Source organism: Pogona vitticeps, chromosome 1, assembly GCF_051106095.1.
Source record: "Pogona vitticeps strain Pit_001003342236 chromosome 1, PviZW2.1, whole genome shotgun sequence".
Classification (NCBI taxonomy): Eukaryota; Metazoa; Chordata; class Lepidosauria; order Squamata; family Agamidae; genus Pogona; species Pogona vitticeps.
The window spans coordinates 36,371,816-36,390,697 of NC_135783.1; the positions used below are offsets into that span (position 1 = coordinate 36,371,816).

General features: G+C 42.1%; 1 protein-coding gene across 1 annotated transcript in view; it reads left to right on the top strand.

The window, feature by feature from the left end:
* Window positions 1–3,573: 3,573 nt before the first annotated feature.
* The window catches only part of FBXO28 (F-box protein 28), a 30,279-nt gene continuing 14,970 nt past the window's right edge, over window positions 3,574–18,882 (top strand). Inside the window, exon 1 of the mRNA XM_020786576.3 lies at window positions 3,574–3,835. Coding sequence (XP_020642235.1) covers window positions 3,617–3,835 — 219 coding nt within the window. The 5' untranslated portion in view covers window positions 3,574–3,616. The remainder of the gene's footprint in view (window positions 3,836–18,882) is intronic.

Genomic DNA, 18,882 nt, shown 5'->3' on the forward strand with positions numbered 1-18,882 from the left:
ACATTTGAATCTAGAATACTTTGGTAAGCAGGAATTCATGGTCAACTCAATGACTGAAAGGTGCTCAGGTCCCATGGCTGCAAAACAAGTCCAAATTATCACACCTCCACCATTGTCCTTTACAGTTGATGTGAAGTTTTGTGCTGATATGCTGTGTTTGGTTTTCACCAAAATGGTGCTGTGCATTGTGACCAAGCACCTCCACTTTGGTTTCATCTTCCAAAGGACATTGTTTCAGAAGTCTTGTGGTTTGTTCAGATGCAACTTTATAAACTTAAGCTGTGCTACAATGTTCTTTTAAAAAAGAAGATGCTTTCTCCTGACAACCCCTCCAAACAAATCGTACTTGTTCAGTCTTTTTCTAATTGTACTGTCATTAACTTTAATATTTAACATGCTGAGACCTGTAGAGTCTGAAATGTAACTCTTGGGTTTTTTGCAGTTTCTCTGAGCATTGCATGGTCTGACCTTGGGGTGAATTTGCTTCGACGTCTACTCCTGGGAAGACTGGCAACTAACTTAAACATTTTCCCACTTGTGAATAATCTTCCTCGCCTCTTTATATTGTTTGGAAATTGTCTTACAACACTTCCCAGATTGATAGACAACAACAATTGCTTCTCTAGCATCATTGCTTGTTTCCTCCTTGGCATTGTGTTAACGCACACCTGAATACTTTAGACCAGCAAACTGTTAAAACTTTGGCTTTTATAGAGGTGGTCACATTTGCTGATGATCACTTACTCAAGGACATATGGTTAGTAGCACCTGGCTGCTACTTAGCCTCTCAGTTCCTATGGAAGCAGTACTTAGTTTTTCATGTATGTGTAAGGGTTCGGTGTTAAGGGGGTCAGTCACTCGCAATAAAGCATGAGGTAGTTTTAACTTTTCAACCTTGTCTTTGTTTATTAACAATTCAACATTAACTGGAACGTCTCTTGGAACGGGTTCTAAAGTGTCCTGTGGTCCAAACTTAGACTGCAAGGGAGTCCAAACATTACTAACAAAGGGGTTAGTTTCATCAAATGCCCACGGTCCAGATAATATCTTCTCTGTGACCGGTTCTTCGCCGTCATCTCCTTCTGGTTCTAGTAGTGGAAGGGTCTCCTCGTCCCACTCCAACCCCAGAATGGGGAACCCTCTCCCGGACTGGCCAGCCACGGTCCGGGTAGACCCCCATCTTCTGCAGCTCCGCGAAATGCTATGCCTTCTTTGCTTCCAACTCTCTCGTCACCGCTTCTCGCTCCTCTCTTATCCGACGCCTCCACTCTTTCGCCTCCATCTCTCCCCAATAAGATGAACGGGGTTGTTGTCCTTGGTGTCTCCTTCTCTCCGCCTCCTCATGGGGAACCTTTACCTGCTCCCATTTTCCTGTCCAGGGATCCTGGACCCATATCATTTCCCAACCCCCCCATCTCATCTCACTTCTCCCTTATATCCCCTGCCCCCGCCTCTATCTCCCCTCTCTCCTTTCCCGCCAAATTCCCCCCCCCGTTTTCTGATACATTTAACTCTTTCATCACATGTACCAGACCACTAGTATCGACCCCTCATCTTCTCCAATTCTTTAGTGTCCACCTGTTTGTTCTCTTTTCTAGGTGGACAAGGTGGGGGGGGGGGAGTCTGAGTCGTGTTAGAATGTGACAGGAGCGACGGCACTCCCACATAAGCCAGACCAGCAAACTGTTAAAACTTTGGCTTTTATAGAGGTGGTCACATTTGCTGATGATCACTTACTCAAGGTCATACGGTTAGTAGCACCTGCCTGCTACTTAGCTTCTCAGTTCCTATGGAAGCAGTATTTAGTTTTTCACGTATGGCTTCTCCATTTTGGCTTTACAGTATTTTTGTTATATAAATCATCATAGTGTAATACGTAATGTGTTGTTGATCTGAGGTTGTATTTACTGTGAATTCATTCTCAGAACTTAATGTGTACATATGCCATGGAACTGTGGTATTTCCAGCTCCCCTGGCAGGTATTTCTTTTTAATACACCCTATATACATTTTGTATCTATCAATAGTGAAAATTTCCCCTCACTTGTTAGGCCTTTACTATGTACTTATTGAAACTGCGTGAGAGAAACAAAGCAATGTTTTTAAACACACATTTCTGAATGCACGCATATAGAAACCATATATGAACCATATACAATCCTTGAAAATCAGATCTCTGGTCTAATTTGCAGGTGTAATGGCTTCAATGTTTAGCTTCATTTTCAACTGTTTAATTTCATTCCTCACCTCATGCTCTTTTCACTGTCTAACCTGATGCACAGTTGCCGAAAACTTGGAAGTTTCTCTACTTTTGTGGCATCTCATTTGGATCCGATAAAAGCATTGCTTAATTGTGGAATGCTGCTTTGTAAAAACAATGGACCAGCAGAGCTACATTTCTTTCATTGCTGTTTTCTGCCTTCTAGTCTTATTTGGAAGAACAACATAAATTAATGTCTTAGAAATAAGCCCTGTGTTTTGGGAGAACAGAAGTCTAAATGCTGTAAATATATACACAGGTGCAACTTCCATTGTCTTCCCTACAGAGCACATAATGAGAAAGTATTAATTAGCCTAAACATTGCATCAGGGGTGGGAAATTAATTTCTATAGGGGGCCACATGAAAAATCTGAACTGCATTTGTGGGTCAAACCAACTTTACTTAAAAATAAAAGATAAGCAACTGATCAACTTTGGACAAAAAGCTATAAATGGTTTTGATGTTCAACTTGTTCAGTGAGAGAAATCCAGTCTGTCTTGGGCTTGCACAAGTGCTTGAACACTGGACTGGAGCGAGTTCGCGGGCCATACGTGGCCCTTGGGCCGCACCTTGCCCAGGTCTGCATTGCATGGTACATGTATGGGCAGTATCAGCAGGTATGGGACCCAGTTCTGTCAGAGGAAGAGCATGAAAACAAAACATCTCCCCTTCACAATGCTTGGAAACAAGGATAAAAAGCAATGTAAATAAGTCCTAAAGACATTTTCAGCTAAGGCTCACTCTCATGTGTTAGTCAGAAATGGGGCGGGGGGGGATATTTTATGGGATTCTAAAAATTCCCCAGACTAAAGAAGAAATCCTGGGAGTGGTAAACTTAAAAACTAACATGTCCCACTCATAGTCTTTGAACACAAGTTGAGTGCCTTCGTCGCTCCACGCAGGCCTGCGTTGTACACACAAATAGACCACCTGCTATCTCGTGAACAAGGCATGAGTGCTCGGATGTGTGAATGGAAAGTTGCCGATACCACCACAGACGAGACGTAGGTACCACCTCACACACAACGCTCTGCAGCCCAGTCGCTTCAGCCACTCAAAAGACAAAGGTCCAGTCTAGGGAAATCCACTGGTGGTGAAACATATGGACGTGTGAACGAGCCTCAAAGTAACGACAAGTTCTGAAATGAGCTCGTAGGAGGTACTGTACGGTTACAAGACGAAGAGGCTAAGCCTCGCCTCGTCCCGCTCCCTGCCTCCAGTACGAAGCCCCCTTCCCAGGTTCTTTCCAGAGGGAGGCGCGGCCTGTTCCTTTAAGAATTCTCCCGGAGAAGGAGGCGGGAACGCCGCCACAGGAAGTGCCCCCTCCCGAAGCTGAGGAAGGGGATAGGCCCCAAGATGGCGGCGGTGGTAGCGGTGGAGCGGCTTCTGTCGGAGGGGGAAGGAGGCGCCATGGACTCGGCGCGACTCTCGCCCTCGCCTCTGCCCCAGCCCCGAGGGGAAGCGCTGCCCCTAGAACAGCTGCCTCAGAGCAACACGCTGGTGGGCCTTCCCATTGTGGCCATCGAAAGCATCCTCAGCTTCCTCTCGTACGACGAGACCAGCCAGCTCCGCCTGGTGAGGGGCCGGGTGGCGGGGGAGGGAGGCAGAGGAGGGGACAGGTCTGCCGGGGAGAGGGAAGAGAGGACACGGTCTTGGGTTAAACCGGGGGGGGGGGGGAAACGGAGGACGGTCGGACTGTGAGGCGCACACTGAAAAAAAGAGGCCAGCATCCATATGCTTGCCTCGTTTGCTGGCTTGCTTTCCTTCAGACCCCCCACCCCGCTCCCATTGGTTTACAGGCATTTCCTCGTGGGGAAGCTTCGAATCGGGATCCAAATTCCCCCTTCCACCTAATTCCTGCTTCTTTGGCTCTTCTCCTTCCTCTTCTTTAAAAGCGGCCTGAGGTTAATAAAAGCGGATCGAAAGCCGCGGTACGTGTGGGTGCTGGTCAAACTGGATGACCTCTGGACTCTTTTCTGGAATTCTCCTTTCTTACAAAGCTTTCCCAACTTGGGCGATGGGATCCAGTGTTTGCTGGTGAGGTGGGTGGAAGAGGAGGGCCACATGTTGCGGTCCTTATGGGACACAACTCGTTTCTCCCGCCCATCACACAATGACTGGAGATAGATGGGGTGATAGTGGGAATGAGATCTGTGGTCCTCATCAGTTTAGAAAAGTGGATGCTATAGATAGTCTTCATCCTTTTAGATAACAAAGCTCTTGTGTTCAATACTCATCATTCGTCTCCCACTTCCCTTGGTCATTTCTTTATTTTGCTTTGATATATTTATATTTTTAGATTATGGCATTTCTTGACGATAATACAGTACCAAAACATTTATCTGCATTAGGTTTCTCCTGTAAAGTTAGTTTCCTTCATGACAGGATGCAGTTGAAATGTATCTTTGGATTGTGATTTCTATCAAGTATTTCAGTGTGTGCAAGCTGTTTTGTAATTAACTAATTTAATATTCCAAAGCATTTGTGTCAGGTGAGATAGTAACCACAGTCTATGCAGATTTCAAATTAATTTGGGCCCAGAAAATACAAAGGATAGTACTGTATATAGAGAAGGAAGAAATGTGTGCAGTAAAAAGAGTACCTCTTTACTGCAGCCTCCTGAAGCCTGCTATTCTACTGAATTATAAAATCTATTGGCTTAGTCAGCATCCCTTTGAGGACAGTGGGTCTTGTAGTGGAGACATTTTGATGGCACCAACTGGTCAGGAAAGCTAGCTTTAGTGCAGTGGTCCACAATCTTGGGCCTCCAGATGTTCTTGGAGTACAACTCCCAGAAGCTTTCACCACCACCACTTCTGCTGGCCAGGATTTTTGGGAGTTGAAGTCCAAGAACATCTGGAGGCCCAAGGTTGAGGACCACTGCTTTAGTGCATGTATGAAAGTACCTTTCTAGCCTAGGAGCCATTAGGTGTTTTGATGTTTGAAAAACAATGAAGTAGGAATGCAGTTTTCTAAAGCTTATATAATTACTTCTAATCTGAAGTGGCTCTTTATATTTAGGTACTTGATTAGGCTCAACAGGGGATGGAAACTAGAATACTAACAGTGTTTGTTTATACAAGGGGTGCTGATAAGTATTGAGCCTTTCCCAGAAAAAAATGAGCTAGGAAGCTGTAACTGCCACACTATTCTACATATTCCCCCAGGAAGTCAATGCACCTGCGACAGCTGTCATGCAGCTTCTTAAATTCCTGCAAATAAAGTTCTTCCAACTGCTAGTGTAACCACTCAATTATGGCATTAGTTGCCTCCAAAACACTCGTTGTCCCTTTAGGTATTTTTTTGAGTTTGGGGAACAGATAAAAGTCAGAAGGAGCCAGGTCAGGAGAATAAGGTGAATGGGGCATCACTTGAAAGCCTAAAGAGGTCAGTTTTGCCATTGTTTCACCTGCAGTGTGTGATAAGGCATTGTCATGCAACAGGATGACACCTTCGGAGAGCTTTCCTCGACATTTTTCCTTGATGTTTTGCCTCAACTTCATCATTAAAGCACAGTAACATTTTACATTGATGGTTGAACGCTGTTGGAGGTAGTCCACCAGCAGAACTCGCTTCTTATCCCAAAAAACTGTTGCCATTTGCTCTGCACTGACCTTTGCACTCGGAACTTCTTTGGCCTGGGGGAACCACTGTGCCTCCATTCCTTAGACTACAGTATTCCTTTGTCCCAGGATCATAACAGTAGATCCATGTCTCATCACCAGTTACCAGTTTGCCCAGGAAATCTGACTCATTTCTTGCAAAATGTTCCAAAACAGCCACTGATTACTCCACACGTTTCCTCTTTTGTTCGGTTGTCAAAAGTTTCGGGATCCACTTTGCTGCCAGCTTTTTAATTTCCAAGTCGTTGTGGATAATGGCACCAACTTTCTCACATGATATTCTCAGATATATAGCAATACTTTTGGCTGATATTCGGCAGTCCTCCATGATAATGTCATGGGTGGCTTTCACATTTGCAGGCGCAGAGTCAGAAACAGTCCTTCCACTGGGTTTCTCACTTTCAACACCAAAATGGCCAGTTTTAAAATTGACAACCGAACGTTTAACTGTTGCATATGAAGGGCCACTGTCACCCATAGTTTGTGACATTTCATCATGGATCTGCTTAGCACCTTTCCCTTGATTATAGTCCTATGCTCTTCCACATTGCACTTCTCTGGAGGTGCCGCCATGTTCACTTGTATCAACTCTATGAACTAATGATGTTCAAAGGTTCTATCATTAATAGCTTATCTCAGGTCACACAAACGAATGGCTGGATTCTCCTTTATTAAATTAGTCCATCTCGGATTAGGCCTTTCTCTCTTCTTACTACTATTAGGCCTTTCTTCATTTCCTAGCATTATTGCTGTTTTGACTGTAATCTTCTCACTCTATACCCAAGTATGATACCCTTAGTTTATTCATTTTAGTAAGGTTCTTCCTTTAAAGATAGCACTCTCTAGTAGGACTTATTCCCAGTCAATGCTATTTTAAGGTAGCAGTTCTATGTCCTTCCATAGAAATAAGACAATTGAATTCAGTAAACTTACTTCCAAGTATGTAAGACTTGCACTGTGAGACACCATTACATGGAGACTTTTATTTTGTAATGGCTACAGTTTTATTTATAACAATATATTTTTATTTTGTAAAGGGGATTCCCCTTATTTATATATTACAATCTGAAATCAGGATAACCAATTAACTTGTAAAGATGGAGAAGTCTGCCAATCTAAAAATAATGTGTCCACCTTTAGGTTTTTATTGTTTGTCACTTCTGCATCAAATAGCATTGCAGCTCTTTGGAAAAACAGGTGTGACAGTGTTATATCCTCATGAACAACATTAATGTTTTCTGATTAGAATAGAGGAAGTAGAGATAAGATTTTCACACGTTTCTGTAGACGTGTATGGGGATGTGCCCTCTTAACAGCCAAATCCTATGTGTTTCTACTCAGAGGCAAGTGGCATTGAGTTAGCTTGGGGATTACTCCCAGTGAATCTATAAGTATAGCTAGAGTTACCTTAAATATCATAATTAAAATTGGTGTCTCTGGATGGTGTGCTTATTTGCTATAAAGAGACTGTTCCAAAAATACTGTTGTGATGCCTGCTTCATTACCCTGATATGTAAAGGTAGTCTGGCTAAAATATTAAAGGATTATTACAGAGGTACAATGGGCCTCTAGTTTAGTTTGAAAAATAGATGCCAAGCCCTTTTTAAAAAATAAGCTATAGTAAGTATGTATTGCAGCTGTCAAAACGATGTAGCTAAGCAGCCAAATAACACATTTGACATTTTTATTGTGCTATAGCAATTGATGTGAAGAGCACTTCAGTATTTCAAAGCAAAATAGGCATTACTGGCAAGTGCATTCACGGTATGTAACAAAAATCTAAAACTTATATAAGCTAGCTAAAAGTTTAAAAAGGTGACAATTTTGTTTCCTTTCCTAGGTCTTGTGCTGTCTTTTTTGTTAGAGCAGAAGTGTGGCCCCCTTGCCACAACATATACTTGTGCCCAATTCAGTTCTCTCCTGCCAGCTCAAAGGCTGAAGTGGCAGAAAGCATTTCCATTGACTTTGTGGCAATGTATGTTTGTGTATTTATATTTAAGCATATGTTTGTAGCACAGTGACCCTAAATTGGAAGAGGAAATAGATTCTGTGAAGGGTACCTATGAGAATGACCTCACTGATGATCTGTCACTGTTCAGGGCAATGTACTATTCTAGATGCCTTGAATTTTTGCAGGGCAGGGCACTGATGACTTGTGTGTGTAATATATTCTTACATGTGGCCACAGAAAATTCTGTTGTAATTAATAGGTATAATCATGGTGAAAATGTTCCTTTTTATTTTGTTTTAGGTTCATTGGAGGGGTACCTCTTTCATTTTTTATTTTTTCCATGCTCCGCTCCTTTTGTTTGATACGAAAGGAACTTCCTCCGTCAGCTTCTTTCATTTCTTTCTATTTTCCAGACAGGACACTAGGAGCCAACCTACAAGATGGACTCTGTTACATGTTCAGCATTCCTGTTTGTAGATGTTCTGATAGGCTCCTGACAGCAGCCCTTGCAATACAGTGGGGTCTCAACTTACGAACTTAATCCGTATTGGAAGGTGGTTCTTAGGTCGAAAAGTTGGTAGGTTGAATCTGCATTTCCCATAGGAATGCATTGAAAACTATTTAATCTGTATCTGCTCTTTTCCGTCCATAGAAACTAATGGGAAGCTGCTATTTCACCTTCTGCCACTAGAGGGGGATAGGAAAGGAGGAGGAAGGCAGGGAACAGTTTGCAAAGCACTTTAGAAATCTTTTTTTTTTTCAACGAAGCCAATTTTAAATCATGTTTTAAAGCATGTTGTGCTGATTTTTTCAGCACAAAGACACACAGACAGGCTTTTTAGGTGCTGAGGAAGCCTCCCCAAGCCTCTTCAGAGCCAGCAGATCAGCTGATAGGCGGGGAGAGGAGGGTGCAGGAGTGGGGGAAAAGCACAAAATGGCTGCCAGGCTCCCTTCTGGTGTGGGCTTTTAGCTGTTTCCTGCTCTTTTCCCTGCTGTTTGGGGGCTACCAAGGCTTGGTAAGTGACTGTCTTTTATTTATTTTAAAGTTTCTGACCCTTTTCCCCCTCCAGAAGCCTCTAAGGGGAGGGGGCACTTTTTTCCTGTTCGTAACTCGAGGGAAGTTTGTATGTTGAGTCCTTATTTCCCCTATAGGGCGGGTTCATAAGTTGAATTGTTCGCAAGTAGGGTCGTTCGTAAGTCGAGACCCCACTGTACTAGAGCCATGTGCTATTTGCCCAGGGCAAGAGTAGTGAAAGTGCTGCTGTCAGATGGGACAGAAGCCTGCATGTCCATGAAAGACTGGCTCAGAGAACACTGAGCTGGCCTTGCTAGAACATGGAGACACTCATAATACTTTGGAAGATTGGGAGACTTCTGGGAAATTTGTGGTTTCCTGTGGAGTTAAGGCAGGGGCCAAGGTGGATGGATCTGTCACTTTCTCTACAGAGACGATAGGTTGGAGGAAGGGAGGCGGCGTCCCCAAGGTGACCTTGCAGCAAACAGAAACAGCCGAGTATTCCATCTCCAGCTGCTGCTCCTACTGCTATTGTCAGTAACAACAGTGCCACCGCTACTATCTTGGCTGCTGAGCTGACTCTTGTGTTTTTGACCCTAAAGGAAAAGAAGGTAGCAGGGGGCGCAGTCTTGACTCAACATCATGAGCTGACCTTGGATTTCGAGTACCCCATTTGCTCCCACAGGTCCTGCAGTGTCAGACCGGGCACCTGGTGTGTGACCAAGGTTGGCAGTTGCAACCAGTGTTTTGTTTCAGGGATACATGGATTAAAAATTTCCTAGATGATTTAAGAAAAGTCAAATGAAAGAGGAAACAAGAAAGAATATGGATTTTTTGTGCTCTCTTTCATTCAAACAAGAGATTCATATTTCAGATACTGTCTTTTGGAAATAAACGGAAGTACACAAAAGCAAAAATAAAAGCCTCTTTTGTGTTTTTTCGCCATTCATTGCATCAAGAAAATCCCATCCCTAGTTGTTAACATGGCAGTTTGTCCCTGTCCCCCCAATAGCTCCATCAGTGTTAGATTTATGATATTTTGCTATTAGTTACAAAGGTAAACTATTCTATTACCAGTTTCTGGAACTCGCTTGTCAAACAAAGAAATCATGATAGAAGAGCAGCAGGGGTTCTGCTATGTTCCTGTTCAGGTTCTGGTTTTCATCTTAATATGCAGAAAACCATGTTTAAGAGTATTGTCAAATAGGTGACTATTTATTAATTAGCTAGCTCTTTGTAAAGTCCAAAATACCATTTGATGTCTGCAAGGCAGGAGATGTGCATTAAACAGATACTGGTATCTGCATGTTATTTTTCTTTGAGGTGATAGTTTCAAAGTGCTTGACTAGAAGAGCATTCCATAAATTTTAAGTGTGAAGTATTTTCTGGTTTCTGCTTTTATTTCATAATTAGAAAAAGCTGATTCCTGTAGGATCAGTTAAGGACTGGAAGAAGAGGGAAACATATAGAAGATCTCTGAGATCTCAGGAAAAATGGGATAGAGATACTTAAGATAAATATTGTAAAGCTAAGACACATACGCACACCTGTGGAACATGTCAGTCTTGTTTTAGGACTCAAATATTGCTTAAATATCAGGGGTTCCCAAATTGTGTGCTGCGACTCTTATGAGGCACCTGGGATCCTAGCCAGGGGTGCCATAGGAAAAGAGATGGAGCATAGAGCTATGAAAGCTTTAGAGGAGCTGTTCATAGCTCTGTGCCAAACAGGAACTGGAAGTGAAGGCTGTGTGCCCGCCTCTCCTTGTCCCATATTTATGGTCCCCAGTGGAGGCACTTGCCAGATGCCTTCATGAGTTTCTGTGTCAGGACCAGGCCCTTGGGGACTTTGAGGGGAATGAGATGGGATGGCTGGAGATGAATGTCAAGATCCTGCCCATGGTGGCAGTGAGACCCCTGATGGCCCCTCTGAGCAAGAGGAACTACAGTCAGTGTTCAGTGAATCAAGGGAACCACACGTCCAAAATGTTTGGGAACCCTTGGATTATATGTAAACCATACTTCTGTTGTAGAAGAGCACAATAGAGAGGTAGATAGAGTAATTTCAGACAATATAATCTTTTTGGCACCAGTAGTTTGAACCAGCCTATGGAAGTGAAGTTAGAGCTATTATCTAGCTGGCAGAAAGATTTGATACTGTTTCAGAACAGTGGCTGTCACTCCTGCTGCTCTTGCAAGCTGATGGTACCTAGAATTGGCATAATCTACTGCAGTGCAATCTGACAGTTTCTACATTTGAAACCCACCAGAAAGCATCAACTAGAACTTGTTCCCATTGAATTATTTTCAGTTACCTAGCCTTACTGGACTTTCTGGTACAGTAAGTTCCATTGTGGCAGTGTTAACAGGGGCTGCACCCAGAAGACTTGTTTGGAAAGGTCGAAATTCCATGGCATTAAGAACTGGAACCAGCCACCTACTTTTGAATAGCTGATTGGTTGAGTTTTAATCTTCTTGAAACACTTTGCATGTTCAGCAGTAATTGCTGGATTGAGGGAAGGAATTTATGAATAAAACATGTGTTTACAATTTGAGAGGTACTTGATGGTATTTTTCTGAAATGTCCATGGATATAAAAGCTGCAGGGAGAGCAAGAAAAGATACAGGCTTCCCGATGTGCATGCAGACCTATGCAAAAAGCTGGGTTTGGTTTTTAAGAGAGGTACAGTATGCCAAAATGTAAAAGGGGTGCATTCCAGTGTAGAATTATAGTTACACGTGAATATTTTGCAGTGCCACAGATGTGGTGAAAAACTCCAAAATCTAGCTTCTTAAGAGACTGGACTTTCAATGAAAAAAAACACTCAAACACAGTTTCTTCTGTTTATGGTGAACATTTGGGTATAGGATACAAAACACTTGCTAAGGGTAGTTTTCAGGCTTTAATTGGTGGGGCTTATACACCCTACAAAGATCTTTTATACATATTTCCTCCCTTCTGCAAAACATAAGAGATCACATAGACTTGAGTAATTATTAGCAAGGGAATGAGAGGCAGTTCCCTCCTGCCCACATGCCATCCCCTCTATCCTGGAAAAGAAAGGATTACCCCAAAAGCCACATTCCATGACAAGAGGGCAGGGAGAAAGAAAACCTGGGGGCCAAAAGAGGGAAGAGGAGTCCGAGAGGAATTTACCCTAGTCAGGGATCAGACAAAGGTTAGCTATAAGAACCTGAGATGTATCCAGGAGGAGGATGAGTGGCGGGTACCAGTGGTGAAGCCACTGTTATTGCTGCTGCCAAAGGAATCAACATCTGCTTTGATACCCCTGACAGAAAACACATGGACTGTTGAAAAAAGGGGAAAGTGAGAAAGAAGTTGGAAAGAAGTTCCTGGAACCCCTTTCTTTTCCAATTGGAGTGGGAGACATTGTTACAAGTAGAGGCTGCAGATGTTCCTCCAGGTGGGCCACCATGAATAAAGGCTGACTGTTTCAAGCAAGAAAGTGTTTCCAGAGTGATTCCATCAGAGGAGGAATCGGGGAGGGAACACCCATTGACCATCACACAGAATTTAAATTCTTCAGATTCCCATGGTCACACAACTATTGTTTGAAGAGCTTATAAATACATATAGCCCATGTTTTCAACATTTGTGTAAGAACATTTCCTCCAGGGTTCACAAATGCAACTTCTTATTGTATACTTTACTATGGGAGAAATGTTGTTTACTGAAGCTGCCTTTTCCCCCCTCTTTATTTGATTTATTTTTATTTTTCCCATCTTATAGAATCATTTAATTAATTAATTGTTATAAATTTTTTAAGAACTTGTTATCCTTATGTTGTAAGCCGCCTAGAGTGGTCGAAATGACTAGATAGGCGGGGTATAAATACAATACATAAATAAATAAATATAAATAAATAAATAATTCAATATTTGCACCTCTTTCAAAATGCTTTTATCTTAGTGCCATTGATTTGAGGAGGACTTGATATGCTCATGTATTTGAAGTTATGTGCATCTTCTGTACTTCCATTCAACCCACTTCCCCAGACGTGGCTATGAAGGGGTGCCCAAATGTGTATTAACAAACTGGTGAGAACTGTATAAAGTAAGACCGCTGTATTCATTGGATCAGTACCCATGGTTTAATTTATCCATTGCCCGGAAAAAAAATAAAACCCAGAAATACACGTTCCCAAGGCGTACTACCAGGACTGACATCTAAATGGAACCAGAGACTATGCTGTATACAGATGGCTTAATGGAAATGTGCTTGTGCCCTGATGTCACCAAGAAACAGGGTGGATTAAAATTTTTAAAATTTGAAATTTTTAGCAATTTAAATAAAAATGATTTTTAATCTAAATTGGGATTTAAATCATATTTAAATCAATTTGATTTTTAAAAAAATAATTACTTTTTTTATTTCTTCTAAGAAAGATAATAACAGTACTAGTGCTGTTTTTTGCATCCCAAGGGTCTGTAGCAGCGTGCCAATACAGTTCAGAGAGTCCTCACCAGGTTTGACTTTTATAGCTGGGTATTCTCTCCTTAAGAGATGAACAACCACCAAAAACACACACACACAAAAAAAAACAAAAACTGTGGTGACCAGCAGTAGTAAATCATCTCCAGACCTACCAGCTGCTTGCAGTGGTTTTATGCCATGGCTCAGATGTTTAACTGAAAGTGGAGAAGGAGGAGGAGGCGGTGGCAGGTCCACTCTCTTATGCATCCTGGGTCAAAGGAGTCAGTGCAGTAGTATTAGAATGGAATAGTATTAGTATGGAAATGATTTTGTATTACTGTATAAAGAAATCTCTCCTTTTTTTACATACAAGAAAAGAAACACAAAGCAATAGTGCACCCCTCACACCATGGACCATCCATTAATAAAATACATATATATATTTTACAACAATGTTTCATTCATCTTTTAAAAGACCCCTCATCCCTTCCAGAAATACTACATATATTCTTGCCCGGGCTTTTGCCCTTTTCATTTCTTCAATATGGCATTTATAAAGTCATTTCATATCTCATTCAAGTTATTAATCTTTATAATTGCTTTTTAAAACTTAATTTCAGATGTTGTTTATCATTAATAGTAATATTCCAGATTTCATCATACCATTCATGTGGCTGAAAAACCCAGTTCTTCCTGTTTTTTGCTATCAATAATAGAGCAGCTGTTATGTTTATAATCATCTTTTTTTAGTTATTTAAATCATGATTATCGATTAACAATAATAATCCTATTCTTGGCGATGCTTCAGTGTTGACTTCCAATATTTCTCTAATTTCTTTAAAAACTTTTTTAAGCCTTTAAAGAAATTGTAAGGAAATCTTGATGGATTTTCAGTCGAGAAAAATACTATAAACAAATGTCAGCAGGTGAGAGAGTTTAATAAACTTAAGTTAGTATAAAAGTTAAATTAGGATTTCCACATAAGATACACTTAGGAGGTCATTGCTTCTTCATGGATTGCTGCCTTGTCGTGGCGAAGGGGCTTGAGTAACTCAGAGAAACTATGGGCTATGCCGTGCAGGGACACCCAAGACGGACAGGACATAGTGGAGAGTTCCGACTAAACGCAATCCACCTGGAGTAGGAAATGGCAAGCCACTCCAGTATCTTTGCCAAGAACGCCCCATGATCAGAAACAAAAGGCTAAAAGATATGATGCTGGAAGATGGGCCCCTCAGGTCGGAAGGCGTCCAACATGCTACTGAGGAAGAGCGGAGGACAAGTACAAGTAGCTCCAGAGCTAATGAAGTGGTTGGGCCAAAGCCGAAAGGACGCTCAGCTGTGGACGTGCCTGGAAGTGAAAGGAAAATCCAATGCTGCAAAGAAAAATACTGCATAGGAACCTGGAATGTAAGATCTATGAACATTGGGAAGCTGGAGGTGGTCAAACAGGAGATGGCAAGAATAAACATCGACATCCTGGGCATCAGTGAACTAAAATGGACAGGAATGGGCGAATTCAGCTCAGATGATTATCATATCTACTATTGTGGACAAGAATCCCGTAGAAGGAATGGAGTAGCCCTCATAGTCAACAAAAGAGTGGGAAAAGCTGTAATGGGATACAATCTCAAAAATGATAGAATGATGTCAATACGAATCCAAGGCAGACCATTCAACATCACAATAATCCAAGTTTATGCACCGACCAGCATTGCTGAGGAGACTGAAATTGAACAATTCTATGAAGATTTACAACACCTTCTAGAACTGACACCAAAGAAAGATGTTCTTCTCATTCTAGGGGACTGGAATGCTAAAGTAGGGAGCCAAGAGATAAAAGGAACAACAGGGAAGTTTGGCCTTGGAGTTCAGAACGAAGCAGGACAAAGGCTAATAGAGTTTTGTCAAGAGAATAAGCTGGTCATCACAAACACTCTTTTCCAACAACACAAGAGGCGACTCTATACATGGAAATCACCAGATGGGCAATATCGAAATCAGATTGATTATATTCTCTGCAGCCAAAGATGGAGAAGCTCTATACAGTCAGCAAAAACAAGACCTGGAGCTGACTGCGGTTCTGATCATCAGCTTCTCATAGCAAAATTCAAGCTTAGACTGAAGAGATTAGGAAAAACCACTGGGCCACTCAGGTATAATCTAAACCAAATCCCTTATGAATACACAGTGGAAGTAAAGAACAGATTTAAGGAACTAGATTTGGTGGACAGAGTGCCTGAAGAACTTTGGATAGAGGCTCGTAACATTGTTCAGGAGGCAGCAACGAAAACCATCCCAACGAAAAGGAAATGCAAGAAAGCAAAGTGGCTGTCCAACGAGGCCTTAGAAATAGCAGAGAGGAGAAGGGAAGCAAAATGCAAGGGAGATAGGGAAAGTTACAGAAACTTGAATGCAGACTTCCAAAGAATAGCAAGGAGAGACAAGAGGGCCTTCTTAAATGAACAATGCAAAGAAATAGAGGAAGATAACAGAAAAGGAAAGACCAGAGATCTGTTCAGGAAAATTGGACATATTAGAGGAACATTTTGTGCAAAGATGAACATGGTAAAAGACAAAAATGGGAGGGACCTAACAGAAGCAGAAGACGTCAAGAAGAGGTGGCAAGAATACACAGAGGAATTATATCAGAAAGATGTGGATATCCCGGACAACCCAGACAATGTAGTTGCTGACCTTGAGCCAGACATCCTGGAGAGCGAAGTCAAGTGGGCCTTAGAAAGCCTGGCTAACAACAAGGCCAGTGGAGGTGATGGCATTCCAGTTGAACTATTTAAAATCTTGAAAGATGATGCTGTTAAGGTGCTACATTCAATATGCCAGCAAGTTTGGAAAACTCAACAGTGGCCAGAGGATTTTAAAAGATCAGTCTACATCCCAATCCCAAAGAAAGGCAGTGCCAAAGAATGCTCCAACTACCGTACAATTGCACTCATTTCGCACGCTAGCAAGGTTATGCTCAAAATCCTACAAGGTAGGCTTCAGCAGTATGTGGACCGAGAACTCCCAGAAGTACAAGCTGGATTCCGAAGAGGCAGAGGAACTCGAGACCAAATTGCTAACTTGCGCTGGATTATGGAGAAAGCCAGAGAGTTCCAGAAAAATATCTACTTCTGCTTCATTGACTATGCGAAAGCCTTTGACTGTGTGGACCACAGCAAACTATGGCAAGTTCTTAAAGAAATGGGAGTGCCTGACCACTTTATCTGTCTCCTGAGAAACCTATATGTGGGACAGGAAGCAACAGTTAGAACTGGTCATGGAACAACTGAGTGGTTCAAAATTGGGAAAGGAGTACGGCAAGGCTGTATATTGTCCCCCAGCTTATTTAACTTATATGCAGAATACATCATGCGGAAGGCTGGACTGGAAGAAACCCAAGCCGGAATTAAGATTGCCGGAAGAAATATCAACAACCTCCGATATGCAGATGATACCACTCTGATGGCAGAAAGTGAGGAGGAATTAAAGAACCTTGTAATGAGAGTGAAAGAGGAGAGTGGAAAAAACGGTCTGAAACTCACCATCAAAAAAACTAAGATCATGGCCACTGGTCCCATCACCTCCTGGGAAATAGAAGGGGAAGATATGGAGGCAGTGTCAAATTTTATCTTCCTGGGCTCCATGATCACTGCAGATGGAGACAGCAGCCCTGAAATTAAAAGGCGCCTTCTTCTTGGGAGGAAAGCGATGACAAATCTTGACAGCATCTTGAAAAGCAGAGACATCACCTTGCCAACAAAAGTCCGAATAGTCAAAGCTATGGTTTTTCCTGTCGTGATGTATGGAAGTGAGAGCTGGACCATAAAGAAAGCAGACCGCCGAAGAATTGATGCCTTTGAATTGTGGTGCTGGAGGAGGCTCTTGAGAATCCCCTGGACTGCAAGGAGAACAAACCTATCCATTCTGAAGGAAATCAATCCTGAGTGCTCACTGGAGGGACGGATCCTGAGGCTGAGGCTCCAGTACTTTGGCCATCTAATGAGAAGAAAAGACTCCCTGGAAAAGACCCTGATGTTGGGAGGGTGTGGTGGCGAGAGGAGAAGGGGACGACCGAGGATGAGATGGCTGGACAGTGTCTGCGAAGCGACCAGCATGGGCCTGGCACAGCTCCGGGGGGCAGTGGAGGACAGGAGGGCCTGGCGTGCTCTGGTCCGTGGGGTCGCGAAGAGTCGGACACGACTAAACGACTAAACACACAGGAGGTCATTGACAGAATTAATAGCTTGTTATGTACAGTAAGATGGGTACACTATGCAATTCATAGTACTGTACTAGTTGGGTTTTTGACAGTAATATTTGGCTGTAGAATTGGCTTTTGCCAGTAGATGTCAGCCTGCTACTATTAACGATTGTATCCTTCCTTTAAGTAACTACAGTACTTGGATTTAGTGGGTGGAGAAGCTTGACATTAATGATTTTTTTTGTTTCTCAGTAGAACTCTTACTGAGAGGACATGTCATGTCCATCTAATTTGGGGTATGGAGGAGGTAAGGAACAGCTTTTATTGTTAGTATCTCTGATGGCAAAGAAATACTGAATACTGTATATTTGCAAAGGCTTTCACGGCCGGGATCTAATGGTTGTTGTGGGTTTTTCGGGCTCTTTGGCCGTGTTCTGAAGGTTGTTCTTCCTAATGTTTCGCTGTGGCCGGCATCTTCAGAGGACAGCACTCTGTGATGCCAGCCACAGAGACTGGCGAAACATTAGGAAGAACAACCTTCAGAACATGGCCAAAGAGCTCAAAAAACCCACAACAACCAAATACTGAATATATCCCATTATTCAGTTGCTCTCGGGCCACTCTCTTGATTCTCTTGGGCTCTAACTTTGCTTCAGGACTCTAGTTAGTCACTGAGCAAGTGCTGAAGTTCTTGAATGTGACTGTTTTCTCTTGATCATATATGATTGTTTGAATTTTTATACACATATAATGTATAGCATACATTTATTGTATCTTTACATACATTGTATTTTTAGTGTACTATTGAATGTTTTATTAAATGGTATAATGAGATGTTGGTTGTTAATAAAGATGATAATGGTAATAACATCTCCTGAGAGATTTACAGCCTAGAAGCTCTGTTTTTTAACTGTTGTGTTGCTGTTGTTCTGATAAACCTGTACTACTAGAGCTAAACTAGTTTTGCGTGATGGATAGTCTAATTATTGAGGTCTCCCCCACTTTTTTCTTTTTTTCTTTTGGATGTGCTGCTGTAAGGTGTATTTGAAGGAGCAGTCTTGTAAAATAGTGCATACTTGGTGCTAAAACCAGTTTTATAAACGCTCACTAGCACAGTTCTTAAAGAAGTTAGCCTAATGTTGAAAGGGAAGGGTGTGATTTTGTAGACAGTGAACACAGTGTTGTATTTCTTGGCCTCTGGATTCTCTAGGCACCAGTATTTTTCCAGCTGGCAAAGCAGCAGGAAAATAGGGTTTGAGGACATAATCAGGTTATGACTTTCTTTAGCACAGTTGTCTTTCTTTCTGCTCTGTGTGTTTGTGGTAGGCAAGATCAGGAGGACAGGAGATCATGAAGGTTTACAGAAGAGACATCAGAGACTTAATAACATACATT